Source organism: Emydura macquarii, unplaced genomic scaffold (genome assembly GCF_026122565.2).
Source record: "Emydura macquarii macquarii isolate MOO-44397 ecotype Brisbane River unplaced genomic scaffold, CSIRO-AGI_Emac_v2 contig_3295, whole genome shotgun sequence".
NCBI lineage: Eukaryota > Metazoa > Chordata > Testudines > Chelidae > Emydura > Emydura macquarii.
Genome location: NW_027133432.1, coordinates 2,308,758 through 2,324,843, shown reverse-complemented (window position 1 = coordinate 2,324,843; position 16,086 = coordinate 2,308,758). Strand labels below are relative to the sequence as shown.

Genomic DNA, 16,086 nt, shown 5'->3' with positions numbered 1-16,086 from the left:
TACAAAGGTGAACAGAGCACCCATTTTTAGTGAGAGCCTACAACTGTGTGGAAAGCTACCTTGTACCTGAAAAAGTGTTTGCTTTGTAAGACGAAACCGCTCATTACAAATGGGATCTTTAAAAAAGCAGGGCTGCTGATGCAGCCCCATGCATCCGATTAGACTTCTCACTCCAATATTGCGAGAATTCCGCCGGTGGGTAATTCAAATGTTGCCCGCCGGCAGAGTTGTTTGACACCCCTGATTACCTGGGTGCACAGCCTCATGAAAATGTGCTGCGCACGCCTACGGATCTCATTTACCACGTTTGCAGCGCTGTAGCTATTTCTGATTTACACTGGTGTGACTGAGATCAGAACCACGTCCTAGCTTATGCAATCTAGTCAGCAATTCACTTACAACACTAACCAAAAAAGGGTGAACATTCTCGTTTGCCTTTGTAGCAGTTGTTTGCCCTTAGTATGTGCTTTACCGGAGGAAGGGGCTACGCAGGATTCTCTTATTGAATGACTCCTAAGAAGAAAAACCTGGGAGAGGGCATCGAAAGCATGTGTTGTCTGCCAGGAACAACATAAAGGAGAGAGGATGAAGATAACAACAGGAGTTCCTTTGAACTTTAAAAATAGCTCTAGCTTTCCTGTATAAACTGTGGATTAAACAGAGAGCAGCAGCAGGGGGAACTGACGTGACCCTTCTCCACAGAGCAGCTAAACTCAGCTGGTGTAAACGGGGACAGCGCCAGTGACGTCAGTCACCAGCAAAGAAAGGCCTTCCTTGGGTTTCAGGCCCGGTAGATGCCGAGTGCCAGACCGGCCCCTATGCCGCTTACAGGCTAGTTCCGCGGTTCTCAGAGTAGGGGGGGCGGCGGGCAACCCTAAGCTGGGTCGTCCCCCCATTTGATGGGCCCGCCAGGGCAGAGCGCTCCACGCCCGGAGCTGCGGGGTTGGCGGTGGGGCAGCCCGCAGCGAATCGCGGGCCGAGGGGGCAGGGCCGGCCGTGGTGGGCGCGGGCTGAGGCGCCTTGCTCGTACCGCCCTGCAGTGCCGCCCGCGCGCGCGCGCGGGGCGTAGAGGCAGCCAGGCTGCAGGCGCGGCAGCCTCTGGAGAGGGCGCAGGGCGGACCGAGCTGCGGGGGAGCAGCTGGACCAGCAGCCAGGTAACGCCTCCTCCCAAGCAGGGAGGCCCCTCCTTCCCCGCCCTGCTCCGCTCACTGCCGTCTGCAGCCACCGCCCTGCTCCCGGCCCCCCCTGGAACCACCCCGGCCGAGCTGCTCGGCAGCTGGAACCAGGGGCTCCTGTCTGCCGTGCAGAGCGAGAGGGCCGGGGGGGTGGTGCTGATGTCGGGCTGTTCCCCTTCCACCACCTGTGTTACCCGGTCTCCCTTGAGTTGGAGTGGGGATCGGGGGGAGAGTCTGAGTGCCCTTCTTAAAGAGACAGCACGCTGGCACACACACTCCCCCAACACACCATACATTCTCTCTCTCTCACACACACACTCCCCCAACACATAAACTCTCTCTCTTACACACACACATTCCCCGAACACACACACATTTTTTCTCTCTCACACGCACACTCCCCCCAAAACTCAGCTGGGCATCTGACCAGTACCAGCTGCCCAGCCCGTGCTTAATTTGTGGAGGGGCTGAGCCCCAGCACCTCTTTCAGTGCAAATTAAGCACTGGAAAAGGCAGCAGGCCCTGGAGGTGAGGGGCCAGGGAACCCGTAGGGATCAGGGGTGATGGGGAGCCCATCGGAGTCAGGGGCACCAAAATACAAGTTTGCCCAGGGTGCCATTTTAACTAAAGCCAGCCCTGGGCAGAGGGGCTAAAGTCCCTGGTGGGAGTGTTGCAGGGAGGGGCTGATTTATTTTCATCAATACAAGCTCACTCCTCCCATTAGGTGCATATTTATTTTTATTTTTTACTGCTGGATACAAAGCTTATCTTGAATTGTATTGTGAATTAAAATATTTAGTGGCTACTTTTTGTAGATACAGCTTTGTAATGCATTTTTTATCTAAAATACTAACTAGGCTGAGTAACATAGGGTAGTGGGGTCATGTAGTAATTTTTCACATCAGAAGGGGGTCAGGGTGCAATTAAGTTTGAGAACAGCTGAGCTAGATTGAAATTGATATAACAATGAAGTTTGAAGATTTGTGCACCAGGATTAGGCACTGAACACCAGTCTCACAAGTAGAAGGGCAGAAACTCCTGAGCACTTCCAAATCCTTGAGAACCAGTTGGGCTGTTCAAAATACTAACCCACACAGGCTGACAATCTGCACCTACTATCACACTCCTGGCTTGGCCCTTCCTGTAAATAGAGAGGACAAGAATCTGCTCTGACATCACTAACTATGCAGGAAGGCAAACAAACACTCCCTGTGATCAACTGTTAGACTTAAGAAAAGCATTTAAAATTGTTTGCAGTTTAGGGCAAAATAACCATCCACTAGATTCAGATTCTGTATAGTCAGCTGCAGATCACCCTGGTTTTCTCAATCCTAGTGCAGACAGGATTTAAGTCTCTTCAATCCCTATTTTCCCTACTGCACACAGTGGTCTGAATATAAGGGATATTTCCTAGTATCTAAAACCCATTTCTAATGTAATTTCATTCTATTACTAAACATATGGATAACAGCATCTACAATAGCAGATCATGAACTGCTGGTTTTCTAATGAAGGCTGTTTGCTCGCCAAGTCTCAATTCTCACAGTAGCTTATTTCTCAACACATCTCTTCTAAATTCTCTCTTGGATTCAATGCACACAACCCCATCTCTGCCCCCAGTTGTAATGCATTTAATTAATGTATAGATTATAAATCAGTCACTCATTATTTCTGGTGGATTTTCTGGCACTGTGGACACTACTTCATTTAAATCAGTGAATGGTTGGGCATTTGTCACTCTATCTTAAGTACTTCTATGTCCCACTCATTACTATTATAGCACCTCAGTCTTTAGCTAGCTTCAGAACACTCCTGTGAGACAGACTAAGTGATTTACATAAATCACAAGAAATCTGTGGCAGAACAGGGAACTGAACTCAGGTTTCCCTGAGTCCCAGACTAGTACCCTAACGACTGGACTTCTAGTCTTTATAAATCATATCCAGGTCACATTGGCCTATTCTCACCAATTGAGCCTGCAATCATATAGAATAAAACTATTTGTTACACATTATTACTTTATAATACTATAGCATCCAGAGATGATAGGCACTATATATACATATAATGTGAGATAGTCCCTGCCCTGAAGGGCTTACAGGTTAGGTAACATACATAATATCAATCTATAATGAGTTCTTGATCCTTATGAACCTCATAGAAGCCCCTGGGCCAGACAAAGATGTAATATTTGCTTTTTTATATGTTTGTTCACATTTGCTCATATTTATTTATAAAAACTACAATAAGTTTTGAAAGAAATGTCAAGTCTCAGCCTTTAAGTGAGGTATGGTTATGATGTACTTTATTACATGCTACTATTTTACATCAGAGTAAAATATCTGTGCTGCTTTCCTACTTGAAAGGAAATGCCATTTCAGACTTTTTCTCATACCCATGGGCACAGACATCCTGGTTAATTTGAAGGGCTGGTAATCAATCCCTAAGATACTTCCTGAATTTAAAGCATGGTTTTTTTTGGAAAAGGCACAATCTTTTTAACTTGGAGGGAGGGGGTGGAGGGAAGGGAAAGGCCTACAACCAGACACATTCTGCAAAGATGGTTCTATCACAGAATATATACAAATGCTAATTGTTTTTTATTACAGACAATATTTTGCCATATAGCATTTTCCTGGCATACAGGAAATCATTGTTTACATTGTTTCTTTCACATGCTTCTCTGTAGCTCTATTAATTCTGTATTATGTTCCATAGATAATGGATATTTTAAGCTCTGTTTATCCATTAAAAGTGTCCGTTGCAGCATTCTAAAACTAAACTGCAATCTTCCAAAACAACATTATAAATATATTCTCCATTCTGCATTTAGTTTTTGCAATATGTAAATAATCTACCACTATGTTTTCAAACAGACAAAAGAGAAACTTCTGCTATTGTTTTGACATCAGTGAATTCAGGCTGGCAGGACTGGCAACTCCATTCAGTTTCCCAAGAAGCAAGTACAGATGAAAGAGCAGTCACTCTCAAAGCTGTTCCACATCTGGCCTAGAAGTGTAGTTTTGCTCTGTAAGATGACAGTAAAAATGGCATAGGGGATTGTGCATTTATCTCATTTTTACAAAGTAAAAATATTTTTTTCTCCTAAATGCCAACCCTGCAAACTCAACCTAGAGGCTGACTAAAGCTGGGTTCTTTCTTTTTCATGCCTGCCAACCAGTATTAAAAGTCAAATCAGTCACTCAATGTTGCCCATGCAAACTCATTGTCTTTGCTGGGTTGTACAGGTGTAGCTGACAGGAAATTAATACACAACTCTATTTACAGTGCACAAGAAGAAAGACTCCAGGTCACACAGCCTGAGCTGTGTTGACTCTGCAGGGCTTACAAGAGCAGAGAGCTTATTTTTGTCACTAAAGCAAGCAAGTTTGTTGAGTGAAAGTGTCATTCTGCAGTATCACTTTTCTGAGTAATAATTCAACCAAACACTAAATCTTCCCACCCTACTGTGTTTTGGGATAACCATTTCTCACTCTGTATGCTGGGCATGAGTTAATGGAATCTGGAAAATATAAATAAAGAAATGTGATCCTAACGCTTCATCTAAATTGAAAATTAACTTTTCTTCATGATCAGATTGGAAGCCAGCCCTCCCAGTTGAGCTACCTTCTGAAAGTTAATTTTAAAATGCGAGACCCAGTGGGTTGTATCTTAACATTACCGCTGGCCCATTAAAGAGTTACTATGAGACTATTAAGGCAAGTATTTATAAATCCTTTCTGTAACCAAGAATGTTTCCAGCTGGCTGAAATAACATTAAAACAAAGGCAGAATCAGCCACTGCAGAGTTGGTGGCATCAGTCACTGAAGAGTTGTTGACTTCAGTGGGATTTGGATTTGTCCCCAAGCAGAGAGTTACTGGGCTCTTGGCTTTCTAGTTCTCACTAGCATCTCATACTGCTCACTGCTCAGCATGGAAACACATTCCTCCTTAGTGAACACCTTTGATAGAAAATGTTTTTTCAGCAATGCTTTTTAATAGGTCCTTTGTTGACTGGTATCCCCACCACCATTTTATTTTAACTCAAGAAGAGCATGACATACTGATGAGTCTACTTAGACTCCTGGTCACTCTGAAGTCAGCAGACCCATAAGCCTTTTGTAGATTAACCTGATGACATAGTTATAGGAGACAGCTACAATGGTTATTGGCTCTAGCCAATATACTTTCTCTAGTGTATCTATGGCTAGATACAAATATACCCATATACATACTGTCTAAAGACTGTACTCCTTCATGAAGGCATTTTAACAAAGCCATTCTCTGGTTCCTCCTCATGAAGCACAGCTCAAGCTTGAGTTCTGACATTTACTCTTTCCAAGCGTGTTTCCTTCTGATAAGGGTCTGCCAATCTTAGAGTGATTTGTGTGCTCTATCTTTTGCCGATTGTTCTTCACAAATCTCAGCAGGTTAACGATGGCAGCTGGTGTAATTCCAGGAATGCGGCTGACTGCGCCAATCTATAGACAGAAATAGTAACAAATCAACTGGCGAACACCAGAGTCTCTGAAGCTCTCCAATGAGCCTTATTCCAGCCAATGATGTCAAACTCAAAAACAGAGACATGACACACCCAGTGTGTAATCCTCCCCTTCCCCTCCAGCATACACATATTTAGACACCTGTACAAAGAGCCCCTTAGACAGACATGGAAGCATCAGGTGCTTAAATGGGATTCCATCACTGTTCCATCCCCCTCCTTGACCTAGTGCCTCACCGTCTGGGGACGGTTGGAGTCTAGTTTCTCTCGCACTTCCTGGGACAGTGATGCATCAATGGCAAAGTAATTCAGGTCCTCTGGCAACTGGAGAGCTTCATCTCGACGTACTTCCTCTATTTCCTGCTGCTGGTTGGTTACATGCCACTCATACATAGCTGCAGTGGGAGTTGTGGGGGGCACAGAAAAAACAACAATAAAGATACAATACATTTACAACACAGGAGCTCTTGCCTACAGAACTATGACTGCTGGGTGGGATTTTCAAAAGTACCTAAGAGAATTAGGCATCTAACTCCCATAGATTAGGGAGCCTAACTCCTGTAGGTGCTTTGGAAAAATTTTAACCAACTCAGCTTGGAATGGGAATGAATAAACACAAACAATGTTCCTCTCACCCCAGGAGAGGATGGTCCTCTGGGGCAGCTTGCAAGCCATTGGTGGAGCAATAAGGCAGGAAAAAACAGGACTGAATGAACATGGAGACAATTCCTCTCGCATCCAAGAGAAGGAGAATAGGGGCCTCTCCAGGGGAGGGTTGGGAGTGAGACTAGGTCTAATGCTCTGGTGATAATAGTTCTTTCCCCACTGAAATCCATGCAGAGATTACTGGGATTTCTGCTCTGAACTCATTTGCCACTGAACAAGCTCTAAAGCCATTGAGCAGATCTGGTTATGGGGAAATAGCAGACTTCCATACCTTCTATTTTCAGCCTCTCTGCCAGTTCTCTCCATTCAGCAAACTTTTTCAGGGGCTCTGGGACAGCTCTTGCCAAAAGCTCCATGGTGACCTCTGAATATTGAAGAATGTCCAGGGCACTGTGCAAACAAGAACAAGTTTCTATGGTAGCAAGGCCAGCAAATTACACAGAACAGGTTAACAGCTGTTCCGAACCAAAGCCTTTGAATTTAGCTTTGGCAACATCAGTTCGGAGATGAATGATCACCGAACCCATTCCCTCTTGCTGCCATGAGAAGATGAGTAAGGGAGAGCAGCTCCTTGCTGAGAGGGCACATTTGGGTAGGCTGATATGGAGAAGGAGGCTAGATAACGGCATCCAAGAAACCTTGAAACTAGGAAGTACTTAGTGAGGGAGTTTTCAGTTATTGACTTGAAAAACAACAAAAGGGGAGGTAAACAGAAGGAAGACAAGGAGAAAGGGAGGGACTAGGGCCACCGTGACCAAGAACTGCTACCATCTGGTAGCTCTTCAGCAGTCTAGGTGAAAGGAGGTGGTGGTCTCAGTCTAGTTCCTAGTGCCCACATTGCCAAACCATCAACAACTTTGTCAGCAGTCCCAGTAGAGGTGCCAAGGGCCGAAAAGCACGAAAGCGTGGAGTACCTTCTCACATCTAGAGCAGGGCTGAGGCACAGTGCAGAGAAAGGTCTACTTCGCCGCAGCCAGTGCTATAACTCTTCCATGACTAAAGAGTGTGTGTCAGTCTCCAGGGCTGTCAGGCTACCACCACACCACCTCCGCAGAATTAGATCTACTAACTGACTTTTAGAAAGCAAAGAAGAGAAAAGAAAAGGGTTCCACAATGCGGGTCTTCTGCAGAAGTACGCACTGGGCACTGGACAGACAAGAAAGGATCAGCTGTAGCCTTTACCTGTCAAGTGAGCTTCGACTGGTGCTTATGCAAGCCTCTGGAATCAGCCTGGACCATTTGGTGGCAGTGAACTGAAGAGACTTTAGCACTGCTATTCCCTCCTGTAAAGCAGCCTTCATCCGAGATGTTTGTTCATATCGCTGCTGGGACACACAGCCAGCTTCCTCAAAACCTTCATAGAGAGAGTGCGTGTGAGCAAGAGAGGGTGCACAGACAGGCCTGACAACTATGAACATCACCAGGAGAAGCGACTGCCTACCTCGGGGGGTGAGCCTGCTGTCTGCATTGTCGGGCCGCAGAGACATGCGGAATTCCACTCGGCTGGTGAACATGCGGTATGGTTCGTTGGTGCCCTGGGTGGTGAGGTCATCAATCAAGACACCGATGTAGCCCTCTGTGCGGCTGATGATAAAAGGGGGCTTGCCATTGACCCGTAGGCCAGCGTTGATCCCAGCAACCACTCCCTGCCAGACAGCAAAATGGTCACAGGAGCCGCTGTGAAGCCAGCACAGTGGAACATTCCCAATCCACATGTGCTGCCAAACATGAGCACTAGGTCTGTGTAGCACAATCTGTGTCACATAAGTGTGTGTCTAAACTAGATGGTCTGTGATGTTTTATTCCCTCACCGGGAGAGAAGAGGTTCTCCATATCCCTTCCAGAGCTCTGAGGATCCCCTCTTTGTTCTCCCCCAACTGAAGGCATTGTGCCATGGCCACTATCTTTCACCCTGAATGGTAGGCCAGACTCTGCTTGGAGCTAGTCATCATTGCTACTTAATCAATCCAGAGGTGCTCACTGGTGAGTGACAAGATCCTACCTGTCTGTATGTCCATCTGTCCCTCGAGAAGCATTCTTCCTCTGGAACTCTTCCGTCTGCATTATTCCTTGCTACCAATAATCACACCTGAGCACCAGGGCACTAACCACTTGGGCTGACACTAAGTAATCTTAATATTTTTAAAAAGCAAGTTGTAGGAAAGCTGTCCCTGAGAATAGCAGGGGCTTTTGTGGCTGAATACTCTGAGGACCATGTGCACATAATCCCAGATCATATCCACAACTCAGGCAGTGCCCAGCTGGGAACATCACTGGGATCACTTGCAGGAGGAAGGAGAAGAGTGACAAGACAGCCACTGAATTAGGCAGTTTATATGGTTTGTAATGCTGTTCAGTACCACTAGGTTGTATCTTTTTTACTGTCATAATGCTTCTCCCCTCACTGTCAGGTGCTGCGGCTGCTGATTGGGGTTAGAGTTCTAAGACACCTTCAATCAATGCAGCCACTGAGACTGTTCATACGTACTCCCAGTCATGCCCATCAGAAGTGCAGTCTCCACACCAATTGGCTGTTTCTACACTAACAGACTTTGTAGCTGTAATTAATCGCTGGTGCGACTCCAGGAGTGGTAGCAACAGTGGAAGCCATAGTGCAGGCAGGATGCATGCTGGCTGTGAGCAGGGTTGGATATGACAGTGGTGAGGATGTGCCCTGTCTGCACCACACTACTTCTCCCATTGGGGGCTACACTGGAGGTGAATTACAGTTACTGGGCTTGCTAGCTCAGAGAAAGCCTTTCAGGGTATATCCATTCTCCTTCTGAATGTGGAACATGCACTCCCAGATCTGCTCACCTGAGCTGCAGCTTCTTCATAGCCTGTGGTGCCATTTATCTGTCCTGCAAAGAAGAGCCGCTGAACAAGACGGGACTCAAGGGAAGCACTGAGCTGACGTGGGTCCAGAAAGTCATACTGAACCCCATAGCCTAGTACAAGCAAATCAGACAGACAAAATCAGTCAGTCATCAGGGGAAGAAATTCAAACACCCCCTGCCCCATTCCACAGAATAAAGGTGTCAGAATTCCCACTGAGAGCCCAGCATGATATATTCCCCCCCCCCCCCCCCCAAGTGCAGAAGCATGTAGATTTTTTCACAGCCTCGGCCTCTGGGTACAAAAGGGGTCATATTTCCAGATGCCTTTGCAATGTAGACTCTCCTCCATCAGTTACAGTGGAAAGCTGGTCTGGGAAGGGTCAGCTGACACTGATTGGAATAATCTGACCCTCACTCACCTGGCTGCACCATCTTGGCTTTTTCCAAGCCACGGATGGATGCAATCACCTGCTCCTGGAGCTCGGGTGGCAGTGTCATGGACATCCCTTGGGGGTAGATCACATTTGAATCCAGACCCTCAGGCTCCAGCCACAGCTGATGAATGCGGTTTGGAAAGCGCAGAACTTTGGATTCAAGTGAGGGACAGTATCTGCAACAGGAAATGGCCATCAAGGGTGCTGACATGGAGACAAGCAATCTCTGACAACAGACCTCCCAAAAGCAATATGAAAGAGACCCAGAGAGCGTCAGATATGCTATCAGATCACTACACAAAAATCCCTCCATGATGCCCCATACTCACCGGGGCCCTCTTGTCGTCTCCCGTACATGGTTGTTCAGGTGAAGATTATCGTGGATGATTTGCTCCACTTTGGCATTGGTGAGAGTCCGGTAGCACAAGAGCTGATCTTCTGGCTGACAGAGGTCAAGAATCACTTGGATGTAATCCAATAATAATACTTTGCACTTATTTAGTACATTTCATCTAAAGATCTCAAAGAGCTCTACAAACATTATCCAACATTCCTAATACCTTTGAAAGGGGGGTAGCACTGATATACCCCCTGCACAGATGGAGTGCTGATGTTCAGAGATGTTAAATAAGTCAAAGAGTGAGTCAGTGGCTGAGAGCAGTAAAACCCTGGGAGCCTTGAAATCATGTTCTCTGCTCTGATCAATACACTACCAACCCACTTACAGCATAGATATCTCAAGAAAGGTGATCGGTATGGGGTGGAGGTCCATAGAATTCCATCTAAGAGCTGATGTCTCAGAGAAGCAGAATTCTGAGCCATCAAGGTGAGGTAACTGGGCACCCTGATTGTATGAGTCAAACACTGACAAGACCACTTCCTCAGCCAGCAGACCCCTCAGACACACGCCCTTGATAGTGCTAATCACAACAATGTACGGATCACTCAGACAGCATTCTCTCAAACCACCCTAACTGCATGTGTATTGTCAGCAGTCCATCCCACCTTGATCCACACAGCCTCACTGAGGAAGCTGAATGGCACAGGATGGTTGTCAGCTTTGTGTCTCTCCAGAATGCTGAAGTCAATAGAGTCTTTGGCCAGTCGGGGTGGAGTCCCAGTCTTCAGCCTCCCTACAGCAAATCCCAGTTTCTCCAAGGTCTGAGCCAGCCCAATGGAGGGCTGATCCCCTAATCGACCAGCTGGATGCATCTCTAATCCGACGAGAACCATCCCCCTCAGAAATGTGCCTGTGGTCAGGATGACACTGCCAGCATGGACTCTACTTCCATCCCCTGGAACACAATCAGTTTATAGAAATAAGCACATTTCATATTAACAACCCCTGACGTTTCTGGTGCTGCTGCCTAGCACCAACCCACATTCTCTACTGAATTTCCATGTGCCTTTTGTCACTGCAGAGAAAACTAATGGAGACCCAAAAACAGGTGCAGTTTAATCTGTCCAGAGACTTATGTTTGCGAACTTCCCACTACTCTGTCTCATCCTCATTTGAGGTGACAAGAGTGAGTGCCAGTGACCAGAGCAAGGCCCAAAAAGTTGGAAACCCAAATTTCAACGACTCTATCCTCTCCTTTCCCACCAAGAATTAATGGCAGAGATAGTCCGAGGGTTCTTGAGTGCTTAAAATTTCTTTCAGATGGGAAGAATTAAAATTTTATCCAGACTGTCAGTAAAGTGACAGAGGAAACACAAGAACTTACAAACATGAAACAGTTAAAGTAAAATACCTCATCTGTGCAAAGCTGCTTATTTTCATGTTACTACTAGGAAAAGATGTTGGTCTACACTTCTCCCAATCCCCAAACATGGCTAATGGCTACCCTGGAAAGCCCATTTCTAAGGGCCAGTCCCATGCAGTTCTTCATCCTGTTGAGATTGTCAGCAAGGGAATCAATTAATGCTATGTGTGATGGTGAGGGCTGTAATGTGGACACCACTCATTAGAAACTGGACTAAGAAAAATATACTCTTTTTCATAAGTCAAACATTTGTCAGAGGAAAAGGAGTTTGTCTTTGGCACACCTCATTAATCCAATAAAATCTTCTTATAGCCTGGGACAAATTGTGAACCACTGGTCTAGAGACGAAAACCTTTGTAAAACTGTTCCCCAAACCACCTAGTTCTCCTCACACCCATCACTGTGATACCTGGATTGTTTACCTCATACTCAACCTAAACCAAATTAATGAAAGGCTCCTTATCCTTTTTACCAGTCCAATCTTCCAGCACAAGTCAGCGTGGAGAATCAGACACGTTTACTCTCATGGTCCCACGTAGGACCAAGACATAACCAGCCCCGTGAAGCACCTTGAACTTCCAGTATGTACCTAGAATGACCCCACTGACTTGGCATTTCCCAGGATGGTCTGGCTCTGGTTCCATCAGGAGAAGATCCTCCACAGATGCCTCACGAACAGTCAGCAGTGGAGTGTTAAGGATTTCTTTCTACCATGAAAGAAGAAAATATTGAGTGTCTATCCATATCTCACTAAGATGGGCTTGCCTTTCCCTCAAAATAACATCTCAGAACCTCTTCCCAAAAACATTGAGCAACATCCCTCCTCCTGGATACACATAGCTTCTTCACTCCATTCCTTTCCCACTCCGTCAACAGTTCATTTCACAGTACCTGTGATATAACTCACTGTCCAGGATATCCAATTAATGCACTGTTTGGGAGTTATTAAATGGAACTGAACTAGAGTCATAGATTTTAAGGCCAGAAGGAACAATTAATCATGTACTTTGACCTCCTGTACAATACAAGTTATACATTTTAATCCAGTTACCCCTATGTTGAGCTCAATAACTTGTGTTTGATAAAAGTTTCTTGCAGAAAGGATTCCAGTCTTGAAGACTTCAAGAGATGGATAATCCATCATTTCCCATTCCCTAGTGGTTAATCATGTTCACTGTTAAAAAACTGATGCCTTATTTCCAGTTTGAATTTGTCTGGCTTCAGTTTTCAGCCATTGGTTCTTGTCATGTCGTTCTCTGCTAGATTAAAGAGCCTTTTATACCTAGTATTTTCTCCCCACAAAGCTTCTTATACACATAATTAAGTCACCTCTAAATTTTTTTTTCATAAACTAAACAAATTGGGCACTTTCAGTCTCACATTTATAAGATAGTTTCCAGCCTCAAATTAGTTTGGTATTTTCGCTGCAGCTCTCAATTTTTCAACATCCTTTTAAAAATGCAGACACCAGAACCACAGTGGGCTGTTTGTTTCTCTAATTAGATCTGGGTTTTACCTCTCTCGCATTTCCCTTGACCGAGTCAAACACTTCCCCATCCCATTTTGCCCCTTTACTTCTCTTCTCCCCTTGCTATGTCATTCTCACCTGCATGTTCTCTTTATAGAGTTTCCTATCAATCTGGGCTCGGAGACCCCACACAGCAGGCCCCTTACATCGGTTTAGCACCTTGTAATGAACTCCAGACTGATCACAGATCCGAGCGCACAGCCCATCCAGGGCATCTACCTCCCTCATAAGATGCCCCTTTCCAATGCCACCGAAGGAGGGGTTACATGACATTTGCCCTGGATAAAACCCAAGAGAGTCTTTTATTATCAGCTAATGGCAGATTTGCATTTTCTGAACCCTAGCATTGAAACTACTGTTTAACAAGAAGGCAGCCCAAGACCACAGTATCAGAGCTGGCATTAGATCAGGGATCTTGGCTCCTAGCCTAATACTCAGTCTACATGTCTACACTGCTTCTCATGAAACATCACAGAAACTATTAAAAGGTTAGTTACATATCACTGGGTGGGCACAGAATCCACTGGGTTTTGCCACATGTGCAAAGTTGCTAGGGGAAATAGACTGTGTGCGCTACAAGCATGCTTGCAAAACTCAACTGTTTCTCATATTCATCATACTAGGACAATGTAGTCATTCAAGCTTCCTCTAGCCAAGAACAGTGCTTCAGTGACAGCTAGCTACTTAGACATTCAACCTGAGATCTAGTCTATACTACAGACTTACATCGGTGTAACTATGTCACTTAGGAGTGTGAAAAATCCACACCCCCCACAAGCGGCATAGTTATACTGACCTAATCCCCAGTGTAGACAGAGTTATGTCAGCAGGAGAGCATCTCCCGTTGACATAATTACTGCTTCATGGGGAGGTGGATTAAGTACGCTGACAGGACAGCTCTCTTCTGTCGGTGTAAGAGCATCTTAAGCACTATAACAGTGCAGCTGTGCTGATGCAGATTTTAAGTTTAGACCTGTCCCGAATAAAATGGAAGTAATTGTAGTTGGGTTGGATGAAGTAGATAGGAGGGAAGTCTCTGAGCCAGTAGAAGCATCCATCTTTTGTTATTATGACCCAATATATGCAATGGGCATGACAGCGGCACGATTACAATGCTGTAGCTGTGCTTACAGCAGTGTAGAGTAGACACATCCTAGACCGATGGAAGAGGGTTTTTTCCAATGCTGCAGGAACTCCACCTCCCGAGCAATGGTAGCTAGGTTTATGGAGGGATTTGGATCATTCGTGTGTGTGTTTGGGGGGGGGGAGGGGGTGTTACCCTCGCTACTGCGAATTTTCCGCTCCCCAAGCGATGTGACTGTCGAGCTAATTTTTAAGTGCCGACCAAGCCTATGGGAGGGCTTGTAATGGACGTGCCCGGCTGCCCCAAACCACCGGTGGCCAGGAACACTGTCCCCGGCCGGGCTCGGCCTCTGTGAGCATCTAGGCTCCCTACGATCAGCCGAGCGCTGTGGGATCCTCCGCGCCGGGGGGTCCCCAGGAGCCACACGCGGCGCACAAGGCAGTCACACGGCGCCGGGCGGGCGGCTGCCTCATGCTCCGGGATCCCCCGGGGGCCGCTGTTACCGATGGCGTCGGCCTTGTGTGTGACAAGCAACGTCCGGGACCCGCTCCGAGCCGCCGCTGCCGCCGCCTCCGTCCCGGCGTGGCCCCCGCCGATAACGAGGACATCCCAGCGAGGCCCGGTGCCGGTGCCGGTGCCGCCGCCGCCACCCCCCGCGCGGCGGCGCCAGGGCAGCGGCGGAGCGGGCGGCAGCGCGCGGCGGCTGCGGCGGAGCAGGAACATAGCGGGCGGGGGGGGAGCGGCTCCGAGAGCTCGGGAGCCAGTCACGCCGCGCGCGCGGGCCCTGCCCCTGCCTGGGGTCAACGGAAGAATGAACCGCGGACCCCGGGCCCCACGCGCCCTCTGGGCGCCGCCATGTCCACGGATCTCTGTCGGAGCCGGAGCTGCTGACGAGAGGTCAGAACTGGAAGAAAGTAGGAACCATCGCGGCAGCGACCTTGGCCGCGCTACAAGCGCGTCTCGTCTGCTCTGGAGGACTGAGGACGGACGGGTCACTCCTCTCCCCCGCGCCCGCGGGATTTCCGAGGGTGCGAGTCACGTGCCCCGCCTTGCAGCGCCCCGCCCCGCCCTCCGCTCCGGCCCAGTGGCTGGGGAGTGGATCCCGCGACTCCGGCCCCTCCGCCACGCGGCGGCTGCCCTGCTAGCCACCATCCCTCCACCGGTGGCCGATAGTGACGTCCGTGGCTGGTCTCGGTAGCTGCTGCCCTCTTGTCACGACAATTTGATTTGCCCAGAGTTCAGCTGGGAATGGGAGGCTGAGCCCTGAGTGGAGGTTTTGCTTTGTCCTTTGCTGGGCTCTCTCCCTAGTGGATTAGAAAGTGTAGGGCCTACAGTAAACACGCACTTAGGGTAGACAATAGGGCTGGGGGTGAGGAGGCTGTATAAAGAACAATGGTAGAGTTTCTGCCTAATAGCTTGCATTCATAAGTATTTCAAATACTATTTATAATGCCTGGGTTAAGTGCCTAAGCTCCCTATATAACCAAGGGGGAGAGAAATGCATCTAAATGCCATACAAAGCAGCTGGAGGAGGAGGAGGTACCGGTCTTATAACTTCCAGCATAGTGGTTAATACTGACGTGGGTGACCCCTGTTCAAATCCTTTATTACTGAGGGGAGAATTGAACCTGAGTCTCGGTCTCAGTACACTAACAACTGGGCTAAATGTTAGAAGGCAACCCACATCCTCCTCTTCCAGACAGATTTTGAATGGGACCCAATCCATTAGCCAGTGTCTGAGCACACCTACCAGATCAGGCCCCCCACACAAGATAAGCATTGCCTCCCTTGCCCCATCTTTCCTGGTTTGTGAATTGTCCTGGGGCTTAGATGGAACATAAGCATCCAGATGCCAAGAATAAGGCAGCAGTGCACATGCCCAGAGGCAGAAACTTACTCATCAAAGGACCTTCACCCTGCAAAGTAGGCACAGTTTAGCTGCCTAACAGATTTAGCAGGAGTTTTGGGAATTGCGGTGGAGCCTGAAATTGGAACCTAAACCTTTGTGAATCTAGCCCCAAGTCTCTATAAAAAGGAACAAAGAGGACCCCAGGGAATTATAGACTAGTTAGCCTAACTCCATTACCTGGAAAGTTA

At 47.3% G+C, this 16,086-nt stretch overlaps 1 protein-coding gene across 2 annotated transcripts; it reads right to left on the bottom strand.

Moving 5' to 3' along the window:
* Positions 1 to 2,638: 2,638 nt before the first annotated feature.
* Positions 2,639 to 14,916, bottom strand: MTO1 (mitochondrial tRNA translation optimization 1). Of its 2 annotated transcripts, XM_067532612.1 has the most exons (13): positions 14,493 to 14,869; positions 12,984 to 13,183; positions 11,967 to 12,084; positions 10,620 to 10,909; positions 9,944 to 10,056; positions 9,600 to 9,790; positions 9,161 to 9,291; positions 7,785 to 7,989; positions 7,526 to 7,697; positions 6,615 to 6,733; positions 5,915 to 6,072; positions 5,412 to 5,657; positions 2,639 to 4,203 (listed from the first exon to the last, which is right to left on the bottom strand). In XM_067532612.1, exons 1-12 carry the CDS (start codon positions 14,710 to 14,712, stop codon positions 5,472 to 5,474), a joined length of 2,103 nt encoding a protein of 700 aa, XP_067388713.1. In that variant the 5' UTR covers positions 14,713 to 14,869; the 3' UTR covers positions 2,639 to 4,203; positions 5,412 to 5,471. The 2 variants fall into 2 exon arrangements, with proteins under 2 accessions (XP_067388713.1, XP_067388714.1); XM_067532613.1 differs by lacking the exons at positions 2,639 to 4,203; positions 5,412 to 5,657; positions 5,915 to 6,072; positions 6,615 to 6,733 and adding an exon at positions 6,755 to 7,416 and having other exon boundaries at positions 14,493 to 14,916.
* Between the last annotated feature and the right edge of the window lie 1,170 nt (positions 14,917 to 16,086).

Bases quoted from the DNA above. Each gene is read 5' to 3' on its own strand.
- MTO1 (XM_067532612.1), bottom strand. From the start codon at position 14,712: ATGTTCCTGCTCCGCCGCAGCCGCCGCGCGCTGCCGCCCGCTCCGCCG. The intron at 12,085-12,983 runs GTGAGAATGACA...CTTTCATGGTAG, and splicing joins TCTATAAAGAGAACATGCAG to AAAGAAATCCTTAACACTCC. The intron at 7,990-9,160 runs GTGAGCAGATCT...GCTGTCTGGCAG, and splicing joins ATGAAGAAGCTGCAGCTCAG to GGAGTGGTTGCTGGGATCAA.